Source organism: Phalangium opilio, unplaced genomic scaffold, assembly GCF_054372755.1.
Source record: "Phalangium opilio isolate 3A_F unplaced genomic scaffold, DU_Popi_V2 ptg000025l_1, whole genome shotgun sequence".
NCBI lineage: Eukaryota > Metazoa > Arthropoda > Arachnida > Opiliones > Phalangiidae > Phalangium > Phalangium opilio.
In genome coordinates, this window is record NW_028324156.1 from 1,482,984 (window position 1) to 1,505,720 (window position 22,737).

Consider the following 22,737-nt stretch of genomic DNA (forward strand, 5'->3'; position numbering starts at 1 on the left):
CTAGCGTCGTTAAACGCGTTATCGAGTGCGCTTGGTGAAGTTGGTGGAGTTGCGTTTCTGTTCAAACTGAACTGAACTGAACCGACAATTTTGTAGGTTTTCTGCTTTTGTTGTGGTCTTGCGGTTAGGTACGAATTGCGGTCTTCTTTATTCGTTAATTTGAAATGAACACTAATTTAAAATGGTAAATACAATTTAAAATTATTAATAAGCATTGAAGTTTAAAATTTGCACAGGCTTACTTAGCTTGATTATATGAAACAACAACAAGCTGAATGAAAATAATAGCTAAGCCTTGGTTCTATTTTTTTCATTTTAGTGTTGTATCAACTTTACAAGTTCTAAAGAAGATTGTTAATTATAATTACGTAAATATTAGGTGCAATTCTAACAGGACTAGCATCGCTAAAATTGGTAGGCTCACTTATACGCGCACTTATCCAACGTTGTTAGTGTTACCTGATGGTAGCACAGTCAATATACGTTACCATGAACCGCGTAAGATCATCAAATTACCTTTAGATATAAATACTTTAACTGAAGAAGAAAAGCAATTACGTTTATTGAAAAGACAACCTAAGGAACGCGTTTTTGTTGAGGATGAAGTCTCTGAGAAAATAGATGTGAAACGGTATCTTAAAATGGCCAAATCAGGATCAAGGAGGAAGTGAGAAACAGGTTAGATAGTTATTAATGATTAGTCAGAGCGGGTAAATCAATTCAAACAATTTAATGTCAACATCTTCAGTGAATCTACAGTAATGTAACGATAAATATCATCAAACTTTAAAATCCTCAACTCTATTACAATTTCTGTAAAAATAACAATGTTAATTGCAATATAAATCAAGTTCAACATAGTATCTAATCTTTGTCTAATGGTAGAGGGAATCCAAACTCATGGCTTTAATAATATCATACTGTCTCTTGTTAAACTCGTAACGTTGAGATTTTCCTTCATTTCTGGAAATACAAACCAGAAATATTTAAAACATCAGGGTTCGTACAAACCTGGAAAACAGGGAAAACCTTTAAAATCAGGGAAATCAATAGTTGACAAAAACCTCAGGGAAATTAGGAATTTTTAGTAAAATTCAGGGAAATTTGGGTCAAACAGGGGCGGGGTAATTAAGCATAGGATTAACATTACACTAAACTTTGGAGGCTCATAACTGTGGTTCTACTAGAGATACGGGGATGTCCTTTGATTATGTAACAGCCCTATTTGGCCCCTCCTAAGTTAACATTTGCTGCATAACATAGGATACTCCATATACGGGAAAAACCTGGAAAACTCAGGGAAGTATATGGGGAAAAACCTGGAAATCTCAGTGAAATTTGTTTTCCAAAAGTTTTATGAACCCTGAACATAAGCATATATTATAAGTCTGAAACTTTCTTACAATTTCTTCTTTTTCCTATCAAAGTTGGGGCTCCATATTTCATGTATGCTACCATCTGAGTCACTTTGATTGTCCTATAGTGGTGAAAAATAGTTTGAATAAAGATTAAAATGTCTAAAGTTATTAAAATATTCCTTACTTCATAATTATTTGCCCCAGAACACGCTAGATTATCCCTATAAGCTATAGATCCAGTGTAAAATGGCATATCAGCTGTTTTAAAATTAATTTCCTTCATTAATGCACTTAAATTAGTTTAATTTAAATTAATAAAACCTCTATTTTTGGCTTTTAACGTCGAATGAAAAAAAGGAGTGTGAGTATGCCAATTATTACCGGTACAAACCTGCAGTATAATTAAATATCCTTATTTTTAGATTAAGGTTAATTTTTCTACAGAAATATTTAATTATAGTTATACCAAGTTAGAGATATGTTTATGACCGGCATATTTGCGGCCAAAATATTCCTTGTACAAGTTGCAAACAGTGCACTCAAAATCTAGAAATAATTAATTAACTTTATAATAGCTTCTATAATTAGAATTTTTTTAATCAGGGGAAACTAACTAACCATGATTATAGCTTTGAGGTTGTAGTTCTTGGAAAGATACGCTACTTTTTGGTCTTGTATCTTTAGATTCTTTGTAATTAGTCTTTGAATTTTGATATTTTAGTTAATTGGAGTATCGATATTAAATTTAATTAATTAATTAATTAATTACCTTTTGTCCAAAATTTGATCTGGGATGATTATAATCAAATCGAGATTCAAATATAATCGTAGAAGTTGAATAACCTAGTCTAGGTTGTAAAGGGCTCTATTTAAATTAATTTAAAATCAATTATAAATTTTTAATTGGTAATAAAATAATTCAGAATTTTTACTACCGGAAAATGATGAGTATTTTGAAGTAAAATATCAAATGTTGAACCACTATAGGCTGGTCTTAGGGTTGGGATTGGGTAAAGAAATTTCCTAGCTGTAGTTCTAAAAGCAGAGATTGTTACCTCTACCAGCGGTTCCAGTTGAAGTAATTCTATAAACACCGGTTCTTCTATAAACAGAAAAAAAAAACCTTCTGTTCCTTTTACATTATTAACTTTATCAGGCATATTTCTTACTTTCAAGACAAAATGAAAGGTCACCTGGGTCAAAACAACTATGAAAAATCTTAATTTAAGACCAAAGGGTTAATTGTTTTTTTTGATATCTTTGAATTAATTTAAAATATCACCTTTTCAAAATCAAAACTTTGAAAAATTAGTAATGGGAAACATGAATTTAATCTCTTAGTTCTGTAATGTCTACCAAACATTGATATTTTCAAAATTAAGTCTGATTTTGAATCTAACCAAACTCCCGGGCAAGAAATCTGCAAAAAAAGTAAACAGGTTGTTGTTGTTGTTTGTTTTTTCTGTTAAAAATACAAGAAGAAAAAAACCTAACTGATGCTAGTTTGACTTGTACTACACATTTCAATGATTTTCCTGGCATTAATTGAATTAGATTGCAATTTATGCTTAGTTTCTCTTAAAATATTACTTTGCTTGTCAAACTGTGAAAGCATTATGAGATGGCAAAAGTTTTAGAAGCTAGCTGACCCATTTTTGCATGATATTGATCCGTAAATGTACTATACTGAAGTTGCATGAATACCTTAGGGTGAAACATCAAATCAATATAATTATGGCTTGGCTAGAAATTATAATAGCTCCGTGTCAGAAAGAGTAGAGTGAAAAATCAATTTCTCATTCTGGGATATTTTTATTACAGGGGTTTCTTAAACTACACCCTCCCATTTATTATTTATTCTTCTGTATTTTTATGATAAGGTTTGGTATGAAAAATAGATCTACAATCTACATCTATCAAGATATGAATTATTTCTTTCAGGACAGGTGTTTTACCTCTGATTTTGAAAAAGGGGGTCCTATTTTGACAGCTAATGAAATTGAAATATGATATGTCAATTTTCAATATTATAGGCGTTTGTTTGTGGGGATTTTTTCTGGGGGGGGGGGGGGGTAACTAAGTTACCAAGTTTCAGAGACGTTTTTTTGTGGTAAATATTACCAAGTAAATAACCACACCAATATTAGATTTAAACTTTGAACACTTTATTTTATTTAAAAAGATTAAAGTACATCCAAAATTATTTAGAATTTCCATTAAATGTTAGTTAAAAAAATAGGCAAGGCATTAGCAATTTTAGAAATAGGCAATTTCTTCCTCTTCCAATTTATTTTCTTGAACACCAGCTAGTGTCAACTCCCCTTGAAAACTCTTGTGAACTCTCAAATGCAAGAAGTTACCATCAGCGACCTTTATCTGATGAATAGTTTAAAAGTTAATTGACAATAAAATTTAATTGCCCAAATAGCTTAATTAGTCAGTCATACTTTGATGAAATAATTGGTGCCATTAACAATTTGGGATTTGTATATAACAGGTTCAAAGGTGTCATACTTTGCATTTTGCTTTTCTTCAACTTTAGGTTGGATCTTTTGATTGAAGTTGATTAGTAATTAATATGTAAATTAAGTTTTTGAAAGTTATGATTATGATTTCTTACATCTCCAACAATTTTCTTGACATTGTCATCAATTGGTTTTGATTGGGAAGTGCCTCCTACTAAAGACATAATTGATTTAAAAATTACAAAGTGGTAGGAACTTTAATGCCCTTTAAATACAAGTGGTGGAATGACTATGAGTCAAATATTTCTTCTTTAAATACTTGAAACAACAACAAAACTAGCGATGACGCGCTAAAAAACACTCCCTTTTTTATTTTGTCATAGAAAGAATTCCGCCCAAAACCGCCAAAAAATCACGTGTGTACATTTAAATCTCCCGCCAAAAGTTGCGTATTTTATTAACGTAATGGCAAGCCGCCTTTCTACGCTTGTACAGAAATAACCGGCATCTGCCACTACGCCATTTTTAAAGGGAATTTACAACTCTTGTTCCCGCCAATCCATTCATAACCTAGCACAGACCGGCAACTTTAATTTGGCGCGTTTCGTCCTAGATGGCGGCACCATCACTATTTTGTGCCCCCCCCCCTCTTCTGAAACGATCAATCGAGCCGCTACCGGAAGTCTAGGCCTATATTTGGACTACTGACAAAAGCCTTGTTTTGCTTGACTTGTCAATTGGTGGGGGGCCCCCATCCTACGTCTGGGAAAAGTGGGGAAACAGCTTTGGCTTCGACAGTTCGATTGCAACATTTTTCGAATAGTTTTTTAGGCCAATGCAAAATATGAGGATTAAAATTTAACGTTTGATTGTAAGTAATGCAATTTTAATTATTTTTTAAATTTAGTATAAGGTTTAAAGGGCTGGAATTTAGTCCTACAAATGAAATATATGATAATTTAAAAGGATTGTATTGTTAATAATGATTATAATACAGCGTAAGCTTGCTAAGCCTTGGCTATGTAGGCCTAGCCCAACCCATTGTTTTTATTATAATATATGGGTAATTTCTATATATAACTCAATATACATTAATTAAAATTTATGAATGATTACGGTTTGATGAATGGCTTCAGTAACTGTTCATTTATTGTATGAATAAATTAGTAAAAAGTGAAATTAGTGTAGGCCTATGATGATTGAGGTGAAGGGGTTGTCATTGATTGAAAGTAAATTTTTGTTTGTTTACATTTTGACGCCATTATTTAAATAAAACCCAAGGTAATTAAAATGGAAGCTGTGTTAATACAAATGATTTAGGTCAAGGCATTAAAATGCTTCACTTATTTTAGTCCATCGCGTGTCATTTGAATTTGGATTTTGACATGCTTCAATGCTTTACATAAATTTTATATTCGAAATTCTATTGAAAAAGAGTATTCTTAGGTTTATATGTCATCAAAATGCGCTTCTAACAGCTCAAAACTAGATTATCCCTAAAATAAAGCTGATTATTATTACTAAAGTTTATGTCTGAAAAGATAAGAGACTTACATTGCCCAAAATTTTGATATTTGATTGGTCCAGTATTGGCATATAGCCCACATGATTTGGATACAATTTTTTTGCGATGGACATTGATAAAGGAGAGATATGGCAACTTTTCCAAAAAGGCAGCTCTATTAGCCACTCTCTCACAACCTCTGGGCTCATTTTCATTGGTTGTGAAGAATGTGACATCATTTTACAGGTTAATACCTTTTCATTTTGATATTTATTGTTATTCAAATTTAAAATCACCTTGGGGCCTATCAGATATTGCTCTAGAATAAACCTCACGCACTACCCACATCTAGTCTGATTCATAATGTGTGGGTACCCTTATTAGGGGACAAAAAAAATAAACCAGTTTTTTACCTTTCTTTGTCTTCCCCCTAATATTGAGGTTTTTTCAGTGGGTGTGGGTTAAGTGTGGGTTTTAACTGGTATTACACAACGTATTGATATATTTGGTGTTCTTGAATTGGTCTGTTTGGGTAGAAGACATTCGGATTTGTTACAGATCTAGTATAATTTTCCCCCCATCTTATCTTATCTCATAGTCACCGGGAGTTGAAAAACGCCACGCAGTTATATCTTATGATACTTTAAAACAAGAATTTTGGATCAAAGATCTGAATAGCGTAACTGGGGTAAGAGAATTTATATTCAGCCCAAACTCTGAGAGACTTAGATGCGAAATTTAACTAACAAATTTTAGACGTATATCAATGGTGTTAGAATCCCAGAGCAATCTTATTTCAAGCTTAGCCACGAAGATAGTATTAGGTTTGGGTATGGACCCATCTTCACTTTGAAAAGAAAGTCAACTGATGACTCTGATAACTCGAGGAGTGAGCCCCAACCAACTGAAGAAGAGGAGGAGGAAGATGATAGAACTGATTTGGTAGATTCTTTAGAGGATATTAGAGAATCCATGCTTTCTTATTCCTCCTCTGGTTCGCGAACTCTTTTACCTTCGAGTGGAGCCACAAATAATTTAAGCACAGTAGTATCTTGTTCAGAGAGTAACAACTCTCGTAGTGGTAGTTCGCATAGTGGAAATAATACTAGTGCGGCTGAATCTCCAGTGGCGGGAACCCCCACTCACCAGCCAAAAAGAACTTTTAGTCCCGAAAACGAGTCCAGTCAAATTAATAACTTCAGGTAGATTTGTTTGCTTCAGCACTAGAGCCTTCTATTGAGACTGATGTTTGAAATATCTTTCCTTGGTAGCCATTTTCAAAATCCGCCATTGTCTCCTTCCAAACTTTCCGAAGTTTCTGTTAATAGTAGTGCCAGTTCAAAGGGTAGTCGAACATTTTCAGGCAGGGACTCTGCCGAAAATAACAACTTGCCGTCTAATAGTTCAGCCATGTCTGATGATAGAAACGATCAGATTACCCAATCTTCTACAGGGTCTAAAAAAGAGGAGGTTAAAATAATCAATGGCAGTGGGAATAATAGCCAAAACGGAGAGAAGGAAACATCCCCTGTCATTGTCGCGGCTGCTCCTATGGCTTTCACTATCCCCTTTGATAGTGATTCGTCATCTTCTTCTAGAACCTTTACCAGGAGAAAACCTCCCAGTAGATTAAAAGAAAAAGTAAGAGTGGTCTCATTCTGAAGGAGTTTAGAATGGGATTACTTAACCAGAGTTAATTGATTTAATCTTTAGCAAGTGCAACAACACGATTCTTTTGATGAAAGTCCCCCCACACGCAAACAAGACTCGAAAAAAAGTAGGGTTTGCTTAACCAACGCTCCGAAGACCGAGATTCAAGCGGTTTTTCCATTAAACCCAGCTGAAATTGTGACTGAACCATTAAGCGAAACTGCCACTTACCTGATTCAAAGAATGTTGGGGGAAACTGAAACCCCTAGAAGCCCTATTAATAGGTTACCGTCAAGCGGATGGGAAACATCCCCAAAAGGTACTTGGATTAAGAAGAAGAAGAGCTCAAATTGTCCACCGGGTGGATCACTATCTTCCTCTTCATCCTCTCCATCCCATCAACATCACCCACCTTCTCGTTCTTCCCCAGCCACATCCTCTCCATCTTCCCCTTTACCCCCCGCCCATCCTCATCATCCTTACCCAAACGGAGGAGACAACCCGCCAAATAGAACTTCTAACGATGATAATGACGATGCTAAAAGCGAAACTGGAACCTACACGGTAGACACTGAACAATTGGATCCCCAGGTTGACGAAGCTAGGAAGAAAATTGACGAAGTTTTTGGACTACAAGAGCAAAAGAAAAGATCAGATAGTTACTCCAATAATTTGTCATCAGCCGGAAAACAGACTGATAATTTAAAAGAGAGAGTTAATCATAAGTTAGAAAGGGAAGAAATGGCCAAAACGGGGGCCTTTAAGAGTCCTTATTTATCGAAACAAAGTGTAGGAAGTTTGGATGAAGATAGGGAAAATTATTCGTCACAAAACAGCAGGATGATACCTGCCCCTCCACCTCAAAGACCGCCTAGAAATTCCCTCGGGAGGTCTAACACAGTCACGAAATTAGAACCAAATTTAACTTCCGTATCTTCAAGAAGCGCTTTGGCGCTCTCAACTACGGGAGGAAGGCGTCATAATAGTAGCGCGGAAGATAATAATTCAGGTGGGTTAAGAAAAAGTGATAAAGGCAGTAGAGGGTCATCGAGGGACGCCTTGAGTGACGGTTGTAGTCCTCCTCCGCAAAGGAGGCTTGCCACTCTATCTACTTCTCTTCACGGACCAGTCACGGGTTCACATCGCAGCAACAGTCTAGGTTTGTGAAGAATTTATCTTGAATATTTTATCCTCGGGCCTTAAAAGAATCTTACGAATATTTAGGAGGGGAGGAAAGTGGGTTGGGAGGTGAAGGCTACTTTTGGAGGAGGAAATCTTGGAATTTATCTTGCTCGGATTTGGATAATAATAAATCCGAAACGGGCAGCGTAGTTTCGGATTTAAGTACCAGCACGGAACCTAGTTCTCATAGTTCCTGTTGCGGTAGTGGAAGTCGACATAGAAATAATAGCGGGAGATCAGGGGGAGCTCAAGACGCGAATGCCCCAACTATGAGACTTAATAGAGCTTTTGCTCTAAGGAGAGCGAGATTGGGATTTGAATCTGATGATGCCTTAACATCATCTAGTAGTCCTCAAGGTATTCATAGCCCTTCACCGGGATATTCTTCAACTGGCGGCTCCAGAGACTTGTCTAGATTACCCCCAAAGTAAGCTCGCTCGACTCAACTTGAAATTAAACACTTTATCATCATTCGGAAAATTACTTTTAATTTTTTTTTTTTTGCGAAAGAAATTTGCCCATCAATCAGCCTAGGAACAATACGAGCTTGGGTTCCAATTTGAGCCGGCATGATGGTGGCAGATTTAGTCTGAGGTTGCCTAGAGGAAGCCAACCAGTTGGTGCCAGAATAGGGGGAATTGGTGGTAGAACTTCTAACGTAGTTCCTCCCTCGCCATCTTCTATTAAACCTCCTTCGACTCCCACGCAATACCAGTCACACAGTCGGCAGAACAGCGGCTCTAACTGGGTTCCGCCAGCCAATCAAAGAGCTAACTCGGTAAGATACGTTAACTTCTTTACAGTAAAAAAAAAACACAACATCGGACTCCTTTTAAGTTATAGTAGAAAATTAGAAATAGAAAATAAAGTGTAAGTTAGTTAGTTAGTTAGTTTTAAGGTGAAATTAGATGATTTTTAGTAGATTTAAGAAAAAAAAAAATCCATTCTATGAAATTTCTTTCACTTTCGTTCGCCTTTCCAAACATTTCCATTTAAAAATGTAAGAAAACGCCAAGCGGTATCGATGCTAAACATCCAATAGGGACAAAAAGCGTGGGCACTCTTAATAAAGCCGTCTCTATGAAAAACCTGTCCATTCGTTCTCCTCCACAACCGTTGCAACAAAAACAAAGATCTTTGAACGTTCCTTCGTCCTCCGAAGAATCTTCGGAAAAAACACACGTAACCAGAAAAAGCAGCCCCTTAACTGGCTCCTCAACATCCGATGTTTCAACTCGAACCCAAACTGGCACCGGTAGAGGAGTCAAAAGGGGTGGCGGTGGTGGTGGTGGCACTTATAATTCCGCCGCCAGCAGAGGAAAAGGAAGGAGCGCGTCTAGCGTCTCTTCTTCTTCAGTTCAGAAATCGGCTTCCTTTAGTAATAGTAAAGATTTACCCAAAGACTTGGAAGTGGCCATTGCAGCTAATACAAGTACAAAGAGAACGACTTCGGCCCCTGTTTCAAAGAGAGGTGGTGCAAATACTGGTGGAGGAGCTACCGGAAAGAAAAACCAGGCACCTACTAAGGTCAAACCTTATATAAGAATCGAAACAATTATATCCCCCTGCTACTCTCACGCAAAGTTTTTATTATTTATTGGTTTTTGTAAACCCTTGGCTTGAATTAACGTTTATTAGTTAATATAGTTCAACATTAATTATAATAACAGTTTGGCATGACGTACAGCGATATGCACTTTATGTGAATCCATGATTACATGAATATTTAATAGATTTATTTTATTTATTTACTCCATTTTCCATTTACAAGTTCATTTTGAAAACCCCATTTTTTTCCACTAAGCTTAAGTTATTTACGATACTTTATGATTAGATTTGAAGTTTAAGTTTTTGGGGTTTTTTTCTCTCTACGATTGTAGTTTGTAAGGAGGGAATCGGCCGCCCCCGCTAATTTATCCAGTCGTAATGTAGATCAAAATGCCTCATCGGCTTTATCAGGTTCTGATTCTTCAACTCATGCCAAATCAAAGAGAGAAGTTTCGGTAAAAACCTTAAAGGGAGGGTGAAGTAGAAAATTAACAGATTTTTTTATCGATTCTTCTACTAATTATAAGACCAGTCTGCATAGTGAAACATTCAGGAAATACAGATTCCGAATGATTTTAAAATTCAAATTAGGTTCAGATTTTAAGGATAATTTTAAATAAGGACCTCCGACCAATCGCGTAACGCCCTGCCTTTTTATTAATTAACAAAATTCACGTGGCATGTTACGTGTTGAATGAAATTTATCACGAGATTTGATAAAATTAGGCGCGAGACGTGACAATCGTGGCGCGAGACACGGAACGTGCCAGGAGAATTTTGTTAATTAATAAAAAGGCAGGGCGTTACGCGATTGGTCGGAGGGGCTTCTTTAAAATTATCCTTAAAATCTGAACCTAATTTGAATTTTAAAATCATTCGGATGTATTTCCTGAATGTTTCACTATGCAGACTGGTCTTATAATTAGAAGAATCGATATAAAAAATCACTTGATTTTCTACTTCACCCTCCCTTTAAAATTATTTACGTTTTCAAAAACATGATTAATAGCGGCGGGTTTTAACAATTATTTTTGTTGATAATTAAATATAAATATAGGCTTTAGATGGTCTTGTTATAACCGCGGTTCATCAGTTATCTAATAAATTAAAAGTTTCGTCTTGTGAACTTCTTGAAAAAGAAAGGTATTTGGAGTAATAGCGTTAATGAAGTTAATTAATTAATTATGTTAGGAGATGAATAATTTTTTGGGGTTGTTTTTAGACTGAAATATCCCGAAAGGAGCGAAGGACGTTTAATGATAGATGAAGTTTTACCTACTGATAAAAAATCCCCGAAACAAACCCCAACTACATCGAGCAACGAAGGCAGCTTAACTAGAGATCTTTCAACAATCCTTAAAAACTTGAAGAAAGTTCAACAAACGTTGGAAGGTAAGTAATTCTACGTAACCAGGGTTCATACAAACCTGGAAAAATCAGGGAAATAAATAGTTGACAAAAACCTCAGGGAAATTTAGGATTTTTAGTAAAATTCAGGGAAATCGGGGAAATTTGCGTCAAACAGGGGCCGAGTAATTAAGCAAAATGTTCGTAAACATCCCCTCCATAGGATTAACATTACACTATACTTTGGAGGCTCGTAACTCTGGTTCTACTAGAGATACGTGGATGTCCTTTGATTATGTAATAGTCCTATTTCCCCCCCCCTCCTTCATTAACATTTGCTCCATAGAATACTCCATATAGGGGAAAAACCTGGAAAACTCAGGGAAGTATATGGGGGAAAAACCTGGAAATCTCAGGGAAATTTGTTTTCCAAAAGTTGTATGAACCCTGGTAACCCTTTTTAGGTTTTGGGAATATTTAAAAACCACTTTATTTTGGATAAAGTTTTGACGTCATTGAGTGATCAATGCAAATCACCGTTGGGGCGAACTTCGCCTTATTGCGAAGCGGCTAATCAAGATGGTTCTGGTCAAAATGGGGCGGCTAATAGGCAAAGGGATAAACGTAGCTTTTTCATCGTAGATGTTTAATTAAAAAAGAAACTAACTAACTAAATCGGATCGGGAATATTTACTAATTAAAATTATTAAAAAAAAAGAAAAAAGAAATAACCAAATTAAAATAGGCAACTAAAAATTCTAGGACTCTAAAAAAAAAAAAAGAAAATAATAATAATACGTTAGGTATAAAAACAATTTGCTCCATTTATTTAATTTATGCGTAAATATTTAATTAAACGGGGAAAAAATGCAATTTCAGATAAATTTTTAACAAATAAGGCTGTAATTATTATATTTTATAATTTTTTGTTTTATTATTTAAATATTTTTTTGCGAGATCGGAATCGGATACTCATAAACGGAAGTAAGGTTGTCGTGTAAAAAAAAACTCCAAAAATGTTTTTATATTTATTATGAATATTTTTTTAAATTTGTGAAAAATTAATTTTCATGTTTATTATTATTATTATTATTATTATTATTAATTTTTTTTAAATGTTACAGTGGTTAATGTTATAAACGCTTCTGGTTGGTTAACCAAAAACACATGTTATACATACAATCTTGGTGTTGTCAGAAAAAAAGCCTAAAACGACTAAAAAAAAATGATAATTAAAAGCGCTGTGCTTATGTTTTACAGTGATTGGTGCCAAGAAATAAAATTTATGTAGATATATTGATTCCATTCAAGATTAAATGGTTGCCTTTGTGCAATTAAGCATTAAGATAATTAGTATTAATTACTGAAGTTATTATAGTCCAAAGGGTAAAAAAGTAAGTCAAATTTGTTTGTAGTCTAAAAGTAATTAGTTTTAAGGGATTTTATAGTGTTAATAATTTAGGCCTAAAATTGTTCTAAGCTATAAGATACTATGGTCCTGGAAGTAAGATGAGATTAGAAGTAAAGAGCTCTAGCATTGGTAGTAGATCCTGGCACTAGTGAACAAATTTGATGATTTTATGCCGCTTCCCACTCGCCTACACTAGAGAGAAAAAAATTGGTCGAGTTCCAAAAACATTTCCTACCCCCCTTCCCCTCAACCTAAAGCCGCGGAACACGGACGCGGGTGCTTGAATCTAGTTGGGCCGTCTACCACCGCGAGCGTCTCACGTTTTGGAGGGAAAATCCAGAAACCGCTACTAGAGGGCCAACCGTTCTTGTGTTATCAAGAATATTAATTCACTTTCGCCAAGTGAAGAATTTGCTTACCTCAAAACTTCTAGTCCATTATCCTACTTCTGATGAAACCTAAAGCCGTTAATATTGAATTAAATACGCAAAACTCGGGAAGTTTTAATACAAAAGTCGTAAAGTTTACTTCAATAATAATAATAATACAGTTCAACAAAAGAGAAAAATTAAATTAAAAATGAAGGTTCTAAAAAACTTTGAGGGGAAATTTACTAAAGCAAATTAACAATTTTTAACTAAAGCTGAATAATTAATTAATTACACACTTTAAATACTTATTAATCAGTTACATATTTAATGAAAATGACTAAGAATAGAATAGAATAGAATAGAATAGGAATTATTCTATCTAAAGAAACGGTAAAGTAAACTGGTTTGGTTTGGTTTGGTTTTTTATTATTATTTTATTTTTTGGTTTTTCGGATATCCTTATAATTGACAGGGAACTAAGGTAGATACGTTTAATGACTGGAAAAATATTCTTTGCTTCCTTTTGGGTCTGGTTTCATGGTATCATCACCTGGTCTCCAACCAGCGGGACAAACTAGAAAGAAGTTAAGTAAACATTTAGTTTAGTGTCTCGCGTGACGAAACGCGTCCCCAATATCTACCTTCTCCATTCTTATCAGTGAATTGGAAAGCTTGAACAAGCCTTAAAGTCTCATCAACAGAACGACCGACAGGTAAATCATTAATGGTGATTTGTCTTAATCTTCCACTGTCATCAATGATGAATAATCCGCGAAAAGCGACACCCGCGTCTTCCTTGTAAACACCATAATCTTGGGCGATTTTGCAGTTTTTATCAGCGAGTAAGGGAATTTTCATTGAACCTAATCCACCTTCTTTACGGGGAGTGTTGATCCTTTTTAGATATAAACCAATTAGATTAGATATTTTAATTGGGGAAAACCACCCGGGGTCTAATTTATTTATCTAATTAATCACCATGCCAAATGGCTGAAGTGGCTATCAGTAGAGCAGGCGATAACTTCACAACCTATCTTACGAAATTCCTCAGCTCTATCACTGAAGGAGATAATTTCAGTTGGGCAAACAAAGGTACTGCGTAAAATTGATTAACATAATTAATGTTGGCGGTACTTGGTACCATTATATTCCAGTTTAAACAATGAGATAATTACAAGTCAAGGGGGTAGAAAAATATGACTAAATATTTTCCTTTGTAGTCTGAGAGTTTAATATCCTTAAATTGACCATCTACAACAGCAGTGCCACTGAAATCAGGGGCGGGTTTGGTGAGCTCAGGAAATTGTCGGGCCATTTCTAAAAATAAAGGGGAAATTGTTTTGTTTTTTTGTTTTGTTTTAAATTGTGGGGAAATTTAAACCATAAAGAGAGGATGTTAGTATTTAACACCTGTCAGGAAATGTATAATTATACAATCAGCTATGTAGCTTTCAACATTTTATTTGTGGTAGTAGATTATTTTACAACTTGTCTGATAAGAAGGGTAACATTGATTTATAAGCTTCAGAGGGAAAGTTATAGCTGGAAATAGTAAATACTCATTTTTATCTAGCTATAAATAAACCCCCCACATCGATAAGATTACAAAATACACGATTTTCTAGACTCTTCCAATGCATAATATTAATACATTTTCTTTTGACAATATTAGATTTATCTAGATTATATTAACCCTTTCTTCAAATTTACCGCCTTTTTTAAAACAATGTCTTCAATCAGGGAAAACCCAAAATTTTTTAACCCTTTACGTAAGATTTAACTCTTTACTCCGAATTTCTTTGTTCTTAAACTACTCGTGTTTCTTTCTAAGAATCAAAATTGCCTCCCTCCCCTTTCCACCCGGCGCCTAGGGGCATATTTCTTTGATGTTATATAATAAATCAATTTCTCGACTATTTTGAACTGATAAAAGATAAACTAAATTACATTTAATCGGGAGCATACTTACTGACAATTGCGCGAATATAATCCTTTAATAGCTGCCCTATATAATTTTTTTAGACCTAAAATAGACCAAATACGCGCTTCTACTTCAGAGGGACCGACTTGGCTTCTAAGTTCTCACGCCGGGTTTGGATTTTCAACCAAAACAAAACGCGTCCGAATGACAGGATACCGGCTTATTTAAATAAATTTTACGAATAAATTACTTACTTTTATATCACAGGGAGGTGAGGGATTGAATAATTCGAAGAAATAACGGGGTATTTCCTTATTGCAATGCGGATCTAAAACGCTGTAACCTCTCTCACAGCGGCGTAAAATGAAAAGACTAGAAAGTGCGCGAACCACCGTAATAAAAAGCGCCAAAAGAAGCCACGTGATCTATGACGTCACATAGGCATTGCTATTTGAATGATGATATACTTCGTTTGTTATATAAGTTTTTTTTAGCCTCAAGGTTATTTTATTTCACTTCTGCCTTTTTGGGATCAGCCATTAGGGGTTTTTTTCGTTCTTGACCCTCGGGCAAAACTAATGAATAATGACAATTACCACTCTATTCCTAACCTAACGAAATAATTTCTAGAATAGAGAGGGAGTGTCCGGTATAAACCCTTATTTTTCCCCAAAGCGATGCATCTCTTGGTATTTTAGCTTTGTCATAAACGTGATAAGCGAGAAAAACGTTTGTTTGGGTCCAATTAACGTACAACCCTTTCGTGCGCTAACATTTATAACAAAGGAAGCGTCATTTTCCCACGTTATAGTTTGAAATTTAGGTTATCCTAAGCCTATTTTTAGATATGTTATATTATTTTCATCTTATGGGCGTAATTGTAGGTTTTGGATAAATTATGCTGACTTAGTTTTGAACTTTGGACTCAAAAATCAACGCACTTACCTTTTTCCAACGTACTTTCAGTTGGATTTCCTGTGTAAATGTTTATTGGTTTAGCGCAGCAAGCGCATTTACCTGGGAAAAGGGAGTCAGGCGTAAATTTTTATTTATTTTCATAGCCTGGTTATATTGATTTATTGATCACATACACTCAGTAGCAACAGTGGGAGGTATATTCCATGCTGTATTAGATGTTTGAACTCGTTCCAAGGCTAATTCGTGGACATTAACAGTGGTCAAAGAGTTTCTACTATCATAAACTGAAGAGTTTGGGGCTTTAGGTGCTGATTGCTTGCCACCCATTTTAGTTTTAGGCTTAATTCCGAACTTAATGATCATTATAACCTTTACTTTATTACTTCATAGATAAAATTCCTTTAATAAATTGCTTCGGAGATAGCACATTTTTAATGATGGGTTCAAAGGGCTTGAAGAGAAAAATTCCTTGCATCCTAGCGAAATAACAGGATGTTCATAGATGCGTAACGTAAAATTATAATTGTTTATGTTTATTCAGTTTATCTTTTGTTTTACACTGTTCATAGGTTTCGAAAACACGTTTTATAATGGTCATCAATTTGAGCCGTTCAAATTTACCGCAAATGTTTCATTGGTTAATGAACATCCAATCAAATATTTCAACAAATAGATGCCGCTACTTAGAAAAGAAAAGTTGCGTTTTAGAGCACGTGCTAGTCGTCTGCTATGTTTGAATTGTTTTGTGCGGCACGTAAGTTATAATTTGGCGATTTTAATCAGGGTTTTAGCATTTTGGCGATATTGAACGCGGATTTGGGCTAGTTCTGATTAAATCTTGTCCTTGAATATGGGAAAGTGGTCCAAATATCAAAGAGCTTATAATAAAGCGTGGGAGAAGGATCCCGATCTTAAAGGTTATTATTAAGCCTTGGCTACATGAACAAGGACATGACTATTTGAGTATTTGTTTACATTTAATATTGGTCTATTTTTGTAGCCTGGCTTAGACCAGTTCCTCATTGTAAACTGAAAGCTTTCTGTTTATACTGTAACCGCGAACTAAGAGCTCATCATTCTGATCTCATATCCCACTATAAAACATCTCGCCACCAAAAAAGTGAAATAAAATTCAAAGAAATCCTTGCCAACCCTGAAGAACATGAAGCTAGTGCCTCTTCAGTCATTGATGATATAGTCGCCCCTCTCAGTCCAAACTATCATAATAACTTGTCAGAAACTGTTGTCGAGTAAGTTTTAAAACCAATTTGATCTGTACAGTTGTTAAGAAAACTTTTAATTGAATATTAGTTTGAGATCAGCAACCTTAAAAGATAGTGACATGGGTGTCAGTGATGAAATGCCACAAGGAATTAGTCTGATTCAATTTGGGGTATTAACTGTCAGTGACAGATGTAGTAGAGGGGATATGGATGATAAAAGTGGGGATGGTTTGCAAGAAACTATCAATTCTGGAACCCTGCCGTGAGTTCCCTAAAAAACCCCTTAATCTTGGGTATTTTATAATAATTCTTCATTATTAGATTCCCCGCTTGCGTTTTTGTTAGAATGTGTGTTCCCGATGACTTTGATGTCATTAAAGTAATACTAATTTAAATAAACATTAATTAGCAAAATAAATAATGAAGTACATATACTCCAGAGCACTTTAACGCAATGGTGTGACAAAATGAAAGTAGATGTTATTTTAACAACTGGGGGAACGGGTTTCTCAGAGCGTGATGTCACCCCTGAAGCCACAAAAGAAGTTATACAAAAAGAAGCCAATGGTTTGAGCTTAGCTATGTCCATGGGTTCCCTCAAAATAACTCCCATGGCAATGCTTTCCCGGTAAAAAAAACGCGTGAAACATTGCAAAAATTATGTTTTTAATCGACTTAAATAAAACTATTTTAGAGCTGTTTGTGGAATAAGAAACAAAACTTTGATTATAAATTTGCCTGGAAGTAGAAAGGGATCTCAAGAATGCTTTCAAATGATAGTTCCAATACTTCAACACGCGATAGATCAATTAAACGGAGTTACTAATAGAGTTGCTGAAGTTCATAATCAAATGCAAAGCAATTATGATATGTTTGCTGTTCTTGGGTGCAATTGCGGACCTTCTACTAATAAAACGCCCGTTAATGAAGAATCAGTCATCCCTGGTTAGAATCAGTTTTGATGTTAAAGGTTTCCGCACATTTCATAATATTTTCTATTCCTCGATAGATTTTGAACATTTGGATGGTAGAGTTGCTAGGAGACTTCGTGCCAATGCTTTCCCATTAATTTCAGTCGCTTACGCTCATAAAATGATCTTAAAAGAAGCCTCAGTCATAGGAGTGCATTCACCCAATCTAGTTGGTAAGGTTTGGATTAATTTTATTATTATTATTTTTAAGATTTCATTAATGATTTTCTTTCTTATAGATTGCTTAGGAAGTTATTTAGTCCATGACGTCATTTCTCAAATAAATCTCCCTCCATTTCGAGCCTCAATCAAAGATGGTTACGCGGTAGTTGCCTCTGACGGAGCCAGTAGAAGAAAGGTTTTGGGAGCCATGTCTGCCGGCGCGGAACCCGAAGCTTTGACAGTAATGCCAGGGTATTGCGTTCGCGTCAGTACTGGCGCTCCCGTCCCTGATGGAGCAACCGCGGTAGTTCAAGTTGAAGATACCAAACTGATGTCCGAACTGGATGATGGTCAAGAAGAAGGAGAAATTGAGATTATGAGAGCTCCGGTTAGAAATCAGGATATTAGACCAGTTGGTTTTGACGTAAGAATGAATGATATGGTACTGGAAAGACACACGAGATTGGGTCCTTCTCAAATCGGGATCTTAGCTTCAATTGGAAAGATGCAACCGACTGTTTTTAAGAAACCAATTGTGGCAATTTTGTCAACTGGATCGGAACTTCAAGAACCGGGACAGAATTTGAGGCCTGGTTGCATTTGGGACAGTAATAAATATACTTTACTTGGGTTTTTAACTCAACACGGATATACTGTCAGAGATATTGGAATAGCTAGGGATAAGTATGTTTAATTAGCAAGGAAATTAATTTTAATTTCCATTAAAATTACTATTTAAATGATTTTTATAGTATGGATTCCTTAAATGAACATTTAATTAAAGCTATGGAGGAAGCTTCAGTCATAATTACAACTGGAGGAGTTTCAATGGGAGAAAAAGTAATTAAAATGATTTAATTGTTTATTTTAATTGATTTATTAATTATTTATTTCAGGATTTAGTTAAACTAGTTTTGACAAAACAATTTAAAGCCAAAATTCACTTTGCTCAGCTTTTTATGAAACCTGGGTAAGTAATAACTAATAATTAACTTATACTAATTGGCCTTATTCCTGATCAACGCCACCGAGGCGTAGCGGCGACTTTTGGAACTATAATAATACGGTAGCCAATTACAGGTGGCGCTGGAGTCGATGTACTCTGATGGAGATCTGTTATTTTCTATGTTTTGATTATTACCGCTTCAACTTCAAAAAGCATGTTTTAACTAATTATTATTAACCGAATAATCTCCAAATAGACCAAAATCGAATGAAAACTTACTCCGAAAGTCTTATTTCATAATATGAGACAGAATAAGAAAGGTAAAATCAACTTTTAATACTTTTGAAACCATATCGCTTGTTAAGCCTTGGCTATTCACGTGATTCAGAAAGATCAACAAAACAGATCTCCATCAGAGTCCATCGACTCCACCGCCACCTGTAATTGGCTACCGTATTATTATAGTTCCAAAAGTCGCCGCTACGCCTCAGTGGCGTTGATCAGGAATAAGGCCAATTAGATCTTAATTAGGAAGAAACTTAAGTAATTTTAAACTAATTTATCCAGAAAACCATCAACATTCGCGACTCTAACATACAAAGAAGAAAAAAAACTTGTATTTGCATTACCGGGAAATCCTGTTTCTGCCGTTGTTACTTTTCATCTATTAGTTTTACCCGCCTTGAAGTCTATTTCGGGAGATTTAAACCCGTTACCCAATACTATAATGGCTGAGATGTCGCACGCCTACGATCTAGATCCAAGACCGGAATACGCGAGAGCGACATTAACTTGGCCCCAAAAAGCTGACGAAGCCAGTCAGGCTCCTATAGCTGTTGTAACGGGGAACCAAATGAGTAGTAGACTATTATCTATGCATAAAGCTGATGCTTTATTGGTTTTTCCTTCTCATTCTCCCGAAAGACCAATCTTAGAAGCTGGGGAAATGATCCCCGCCATTTTATTAGATCATAAAGTTTGAAATTAAATCTAATAAGTTGCTTAAATATTATAAGATTGAAATGAAATTAATGACAAATTGAAATTGAATTTGTGACGAATATTAAAATGCTTTATTAATATTTTCTACAAAAAGAATCTTCTTCTACTTGTTTCCATTTCATGACGCTGAGAAATGTAAATATTAAGAATTTATTATTAAGTTTTAACTAAAGGTATTTTTTCAGGGGTGTGCGAGTACTCGTTTAGTTCGAGTATCGAGCCGAGTACTCGACTCGATACTCGATAACAACACATTGAGATACTCGAGACAGATTCGAGTAGCTTTTTAACATTTTAAATACTTGACAAATACTCGAGTCCGAGGCTTACAACTATAGCAGACGATGAGTTCATGATCATTTATTTTGAAAATCACCTGTTCAATGTTTAATTGATCACTAACAATCTTTTTGAACCAGTTAGATATTAGATAATTGAAAATCTTCGTTATTTTCAAGAAATTTACAAAATTACTACTCGACAAGTCAATATTTGAGACTCGATAATTACTCGAAAGAACCAAAATTTGACCTATCTAAATACTCGATACTCGAAAGTATTTTTGAGACTCGGCTCGATACTTGATAAGAAATTAGTTTCGATACTCGGACTCGGCTCGAAACCGAAAAAACGGGACTCGCACACCACTGTATTTTTTACTATTTTACCTTTAGGACCCATTCATATTCCCCAAATTTGGTATCAAATGTTCCTTTTTGTAAAGTTCTTAGTTTAAGGGTAAATCTGGGCCCTATTTCTTGTAAAGCAACCTTTTTATCATTCTTAAATTCATATCTATACGTATATAATATAAGACTTAATTTAGTTTAATTATAAATTAATTTAATTCAACTTCTAATTAATTAGAGTTAGTTTACCTATGATGTCTAAAAAATATATAATCTCTTTGATTATGAAACGTAACTACTCTCCTACCAACAAATTCAGGGTCATAATGAAATAATGACGCCATCATTCTCCCCACTGAATGCCCTAGACGCGTATTAAAGTTATTTAGAATAATTTCAGGGCGATGTTTGCTCAGTTGAGCCCTGTGTTTGATATCCTTGCAAAATTTTACACCGCTAAGTCTAAAGTAAGCTGTAGGACCATCCGGTAAATGAACTACCAGCATTTGATCTGTATTATAATTTCAATTAGGCTTATTTCAAGGATTAATTTGGGGGATAATTTTATAGACCTGGTTGTCTTCTGTCCTCATTTATTATAATTATATCGGTGAAATCCCTTTTTCCAGCAGCTATGACCAGTTTTTTGATACTGGTTCTTTGTCTACGATAAAATGAAGCATTTGGAATGCTTTGACGCAGTTCTTTACATAAACGTAGAGTTTTCTGCAAGAAAAATAATGGGTAAGCGCAATTTTATCATGATTTACACCAATAGAAGCCTTACAGTGTGAGGATTATCTCCGGTTGTTAAGAGAATTTTGGGTTCAGATTCTCTGTTAAAGAAAGGAGCCATTTCATCCATTTGGATATCTAGTTTGACTTCCTCATCTTCAGGATCAACCATAGTTGAATCAGGTTCCCTTGTATTTTCCAAAGTTCTGGGTATTTTCTTCGGTGGCGCCTTAAATGTCATTTTTCAAAGATAAGTCTACATTTCAAGTATTTGTTTTTAAGGACTTTTGCCTTACAGCATCTCCAAGAGCTTGAGCTTCTTTCTGCCTCTTCTTTCTTTCGAGTTTCTTAGCCTAAAATAAACGAATTGAATTTTAAGTGAAACAGAAACCATGCATCAGCACTTCCACACATGTTAGCAAAGGCTTAACATTATATTTATGTTACGGTTAATTTAATGATTTTAGTTAATTTAGGTAATTACCTTTTGTTTTTCATGTTTCACTTTAGCGTAAGCTTCTTGCCTTCTTTGTTTATTTTTAATTTTTGACACATTTTGGGCCAAAAAATTAAACTCCCCATTTTCAGTCGTGAGTGACGCCATTTTACAGAGCACGTGGTTCTAATGTTTTCGAAACGGGATTGCCAGAATCAGTGTGTTTTCAAAAGATTTAAGATAATTTTTTTCTCATTTTATGAAATTTAAATGGTACAAATTTATCGAAAAATTCTTAGTATTAATTATAGTTGTTTCAATTTTATTTATATGGAGAAATTAACCAAGTTATATCGATTTTACGCAACTTGGTTTTGCAGGAAAGGACCACTTTCGGCGGTTGAATCGCTCGTAATTTAGTGATCCCAAAAATGGCGATAGTGCAACATTTTCCGTGTGAGCGCGCCAAGAAATCCAAATAATTTATTGTGTTTTAATTATGTAAATTTAGTTTTTTGTATCTAGTTATGTGTCCGAGTCATTAGTGTTTTAAAAATATAATCGTGTGAAGTAACAAGATGTCGGACAAGGTAAAAGTAGCCGTCCGGGTTCGTCCCTTCAATAGGCGAGGTGAGTCAACGTCTCAACGATGATGGGCAAAATGTTTTTTTAGATCTTGACCTAATGGAGCCTAGGCCTATTTTTACATCATCTTGTTTTGTAAGAGAGCACCTATTAATTTGACCTATTACGTAATACATATTTTTTTAATTAGAGAGCTTGAATGGTGCTAGTTTTATATAAAACCGGAAAATAAAGAAGCCGCGGTTTTTTAATCATGTACTTATCAAAAACATGGGGGGCTTTATATTCCGGAAAAGGGGATCACCCTAGGGTCTTATACCAAAGTGGCAGATGGATAAAGATCCCTACTTCCTGATAAAATATAGGCATAATC

At 35.0% G+C, this 22,737-nt stretch overlaps 8 protein-coding genes across 19 annotated transcripts in view; 4 read left to right on the forward strand and 4 right to left on the reverse strand.

The window, feature by feature from the left end:
• Positions 1-28: 28 nt before the first annotated feature.
• On the forward strand, positions 29-863 carry mRpL55 (mitochondrial ribosomal protein L55). The gene is made up of 2 exons (XM_089869037.1): positions 29-184; positions 320-863. The coding sequence occupies exons 1-2, from the start codon at positions 165-167 to the stop codon at positions 669-671; spliced, it is 372 nt and encodes a 123-aa protein (XP_089725163.1). The 5' UTR covers positions 29-164; the 3' UTR covers positions 672-863.
• On the reverse strand, positions 712-2,779 carry LOC149691657 (uncharacterized). 2 transcript variants are annotated; one of them, XM_089869034.1, is made up of 9 exons: positions 2,641-2,779; positions 2,294-2,565; positions 2,128-2,223; positions 1,977-2,058; positions 1,825-1,904; positions 1,680-1,749; positions 1,543-1,616; positions 1,404-1,477; positions 712-963 (listed from the first exon to the last, which is right to left on the reverse strand). In XM_089869034.1, the coding sequence occupies exons 2-9, from the start codon at positions 2,516-2,518 to the stop codon at positions 876-878; spliced, it is 789 nt and encodes a 262-aa protein (XP_089725160.1). In that variant the 5' UTR covers positions 2,519-2,565; positions 2,641-2,779; the 3' UTR covers positions 712-875. The 2 variants fall into 2 exon arrangements, with proteins under 2 accessions (XP_089725160.1, XP_089725159.1); XM_089869033.1 differs by having other exon boundaries at positions 2,294-2,576; positions 2,641-2,712.
• Positions 2,780-3,501: 722 nt separating this feature from the next.
• LOC149691658 (cystatin-A-like) lies at positions 3,502-4,185 on the reverse strand. The gene is made up of 3 exons (XM_089869038.1): positions 3,979-4,185; positions 3,806-3,907; positions 3,502-3,734 (listed from the first exon to the last, which is right to left on the reverse strand). The coding sequence occupies exons 1-3, from the start codon at positions 4,045-4,047 to the stop codon at positions 3,615-3,617; spliced, it is 291 nt and encodes a 96-aa protein (XP_089725164.1). The 5' UTR covers positions 4,048-4,185; the 3' UTR covers positions 3,502-3,614.
• Positions 4,186-4,371: 186 nt separating this feature from the next.
• LOC149691659 (uncharacterized) lies at positions 4,372-12,404 on the forward strand. 4 transcript variants are annotated; one of them, XM_089869023.1, is made up of 14 exons: positions 4,372-4,694; positions 5,411-5,573; positions 5,926-6,015; positions 6,084-6,529; positions 6,599-6,968; positions 7,041-7,104; positions 7,168-8,136; positions 8,184-8,586; positions 8,670-8,937; positions 9,165-9,686; positions 10,040-10,162; positions 10,765-10,850; positions 10,930-11,099; positions 11,559-12,404. In XM_089869023.1, the coding sequence occupies exons 2-14, from the start codon at positions 5,454-5,456 to the stop codon at positions 11,702-11,704; spliced, it is 3,777 nt and encodes a 1,258-aa protein (XP_089725149.1). In that variant the 5' UTR covers positions 4,372-4,694; positions 5,411-5,453; the 3' UTR covers positions 11,705-12,404. The 4 variants fall into 4 exon arrangements, with proteins under 4 accessions (XP_089725149.1, XP_089725147.1, XP_089725148.1 ...); XM_089869021.1 differs by having other exon boundaries at positions 7,041-8,136; XM_089869022.1 differs by having other exon boundaries at positions 7,041-8,136; positions 8,202-8,586.
• A 562-nt stretch (positions 12,405-12,966) lies between these two features.
• Prx2 (Peroxiredoxin 2) lies at positions 12,967-15,638 on the reverse strand. 2 transcript variants are annotated; one of them, XM_089869035.1, is made up of 5 exons: positions 15,012-15,638; positions 14,012-14,153; positions 13,815-13,931; positions 13,478-13,731; positions 12,967-13,410 (listed from the first exon to the last, which is right to left on the reverse strand). In XM_089869035.1, exons 2-5 carry the CDS (start codon positions 14,149-14,151, stop codon positions 13,328-13,330), a joined length of 594 nt encoding a protein of 197 aa, XP_089725161.1. In that variant the 5' UTR covers positions 14,152-14,153; positions 15,012-15,638; the 3' UTR covers positions 12,967-13,327. The 2 variants fall into 2 exon arrangements, with proteins under 2 accessions (XP_089725161.1, XP_089725162.1); XM_089869036.1 differs by lacking the exon at positions 15,012-15,638 and adding an exon at positions 14,806-14,978.
• A 744-nt stretch (positions 15,639-16,382) lies between these two features.
• On the forward strand, positions 16,383-20,073 carry cin (Molybdenum cofactor synthesis protein cinnamon). Its single transcript, XM_089869030.1, has 11 exons — positions 16,383-16,592; positions 16,676-16,925; positions 16,987-17,160; positions 17,220-17,277; positions 17,339-17,526; positions 17,593-17,843; positions 17,908-18,042; positions 18,109-18,715; positions 18,784-18,871; positions 18,928-19,001; positions 19,545-20,073. Exons 1-11 carry the CDS (start codon positions 16,526-16,528, stop codon positions 19,957-19,959), a joined length of 2,307 nt encoding a protein of 768 aa, XP_089725156.1. The 5' UTR covers positions 16,383-16,525; the 3' UTR covers positions 19,960-20,073.
• LOC149691662 (ribosome production factor 1) lies at positions 20,023-21,959 on the reverse strand. The gene is made up of 7 exons (XM_089869032.1): positions 21,828-21,959; positions 21,640-21,696; positions 21,396-21,572; positions 21,181-21,334; positions 20,858-21,119; positions 20,648-20,774; positions 20,023-20,105 (listed from the first exon to the last, which is right to left on the reverse strand). Exons 1-7 carry the CDS (start codon positions 21,945-21,947, stop codon positions 20,064-20,066), a joined length of 939 nt encoding a protein of 312 aa, XP_089725158.1. The 5' UTR covers positions 21,948-21,959; the 3' UTR covers positions 20,023-20,063.
• Positions 21,960-21,963: 4 nt separating this feature from the next.
• The window catches only part of Khc-73 (Kinesin heavy chain 73), a 32,821-nt gene continuing 32,047 nt past the window's right edge, over positions 21,964-22,737 (forward strand). For all 7 annotated transcript variants that reach the window (XM_089869013.1, XM_089869014.1, XM_089869017.1 and 4 more), the window contains exon 1: positions 21,964-22,409. In XM_089869013.1, the coding sequence (XP_089725139.1) occupies positions 22,358-22,409 (52 nt within the window). In that variant the 5' untranslated portion in view covers positions 21,964-22,357. The remainder of the gene's footprint in view (positions 22,410-22,737) is intronic.

What these genes read in the sequence shown, in the direction of transcription:
- mRpL55 (XM_089869037.1), top strand. Translation starts at nt 165, where the DNA reads ATGAACACTAATTTAAAATG. An exon ending in ATGAACACTAATTTAAAATG is followed by an intron (nt 185 to 319) that starts GTAAATACAATT and finishes TTTTCATTTTAG; the next exon opens with TGTTGTATCAACTTTACAAG.
- LOC149691657 (XM_089869034.1), bottom strand. Translation starts at nt 2,518, where the DNA reads ATGCCTGATAAAGTTAATAATGTAAAAGGAACAGAAGGTTTTTTTTTT. An exon ending in AAAATACTCATCATTTTCCG is followed by an intron (nt 2,224 to 2,293) that starts GTAGTAAAAATT and finishes TAATTTAAATAG; the next exon opens with AGCCCTTTACAACCTAGACT. An exon ending in GATCAAATTTTGGACAAAAG is followed by an intron (nt 2,059 to 2,127) that starts GTAATTAATTAA and finishes CAAAATTCAAAG; the next exon opens with ACTAATTACAAAGAATCTAA.
- LOC149691658 (XM_089869038.1), bottom strand. Translation starts at nt 4,047, where the DNA reads ATGTCTTTAGTAGGAGGCACTTCCCAATCAAAACCAATTGATGACAAT. An exon ending in TCAAGAAAATTGTTGGAGAT is followed by an intron (nt 3,908 to 3,978) that starts GTAAGAAATCAT and finishes TTCAATCAAAAG; the next exon opens with ATCCAACCTAAAGTTGAAGA. An exon ending in GCACCAATTATTTCATCAAA is followed by an intron (nt 3,735 to 3,805) that starts GTATGACTGACT and finishes ACTATTCATCAG; the next exon opens with ATAAAGGTCGCTGATGGTAA.
- LOC149691659 (XM_089869021.1), top strand. Translation starts at nt 5,454, where the DNA reads ATGGACATTGATAAAGGAGAGATATGGCAACTTTTCCAAAAAGGCAGC. An exon ending in AATGTGACATCATTTTACAG is followed by an intron (nt 5,574 to 5,925) that starts GTTAATACCTTT and finishes CTTATCTCATAG; the next exon opens with TCACCGGGAGTTGAAAAACG. An exon ending in TTGTCTAGATTACCCCCAAA is followed by an intron (nt 8,587 to 8,669) that starts GTAAGCTCGCTC and finishes TTTTTGCGAAAG; the next exon opens with AAATTTGCCCATCAATCAGC.
- Prx2 (XM_089869035.1), bottom strand. Translation starts at nt 14,151, where the DNA reads ATGGCCCGACAATTTCCTGAGCTCACCAAACCCGCCCCTGATTTCAGT. An exon ending in CACTTCAGCCATTTGGCATG is followed by an intron (nt 13,732 to 13,814) that starts GTGATTAATTAG and finishes ATATCTAAAAAG; the next exon opens with GATCAACACTCCCCGTAAAG. An exon ending in CACTGATAAGAATGGAGAAG is followed by an intron (nt 13,411 to 13,477) that starts GTAGATATTGGG and finishes ACTTCTTTCTAG; the next exon opens with TTTGTCCCGCTGGTTGGAGA.
- cin (XM_089869030.1), top strand. Translation starts at nt 16,526, where the DNA reads ATGGGAAAGTGGTCCAAATATCAAAGAGCTTATAATAAAGCGTGGGAG. An exon ending in GAAGGATCCCGATCTTAAAG is followed by an intron (nt 16,593 to 16,675) that starts GTTATTATTAAG and finishes CTATTTTTGTAG; the next exon opens with CCTGGCTTAGACCAGTTCCT. An exon ending in CAGCTTTTTATGAAACCTGG is followed by an intron (nt 19,002 to 19,544) that starts GTAAGTAATAAC and finishes TAATTTATCCAG; the next exon opens with AAAACCATCAACATTCGCGA.
- LOC149691662 (XM_089869032.1), bottom strand. Translation starts at nt 21,947, where the DNA reads ATGGCGTCACTCACGACTGAAAATGGGGAGTTTAATTTTTTGGCCCAA. An exon ending in CTCAAGCTCTTGGAGATGCT is followed by an intron (nt 21,573 to 21,639) that starts GTAAGGCAAAAG and finishes ATGACATTTAAG; the next exon opens with GCGCCACCGAAGAAAATACC. An exon ending in AATATGAATGGGTCCTAAAG is followed by an intron (nt 20,106 to 20,647) that starts GTAAAATAGTAA and finishes TACATTTCTCAG; the next exon opens with CGTCATGAAATGGAAACAAG.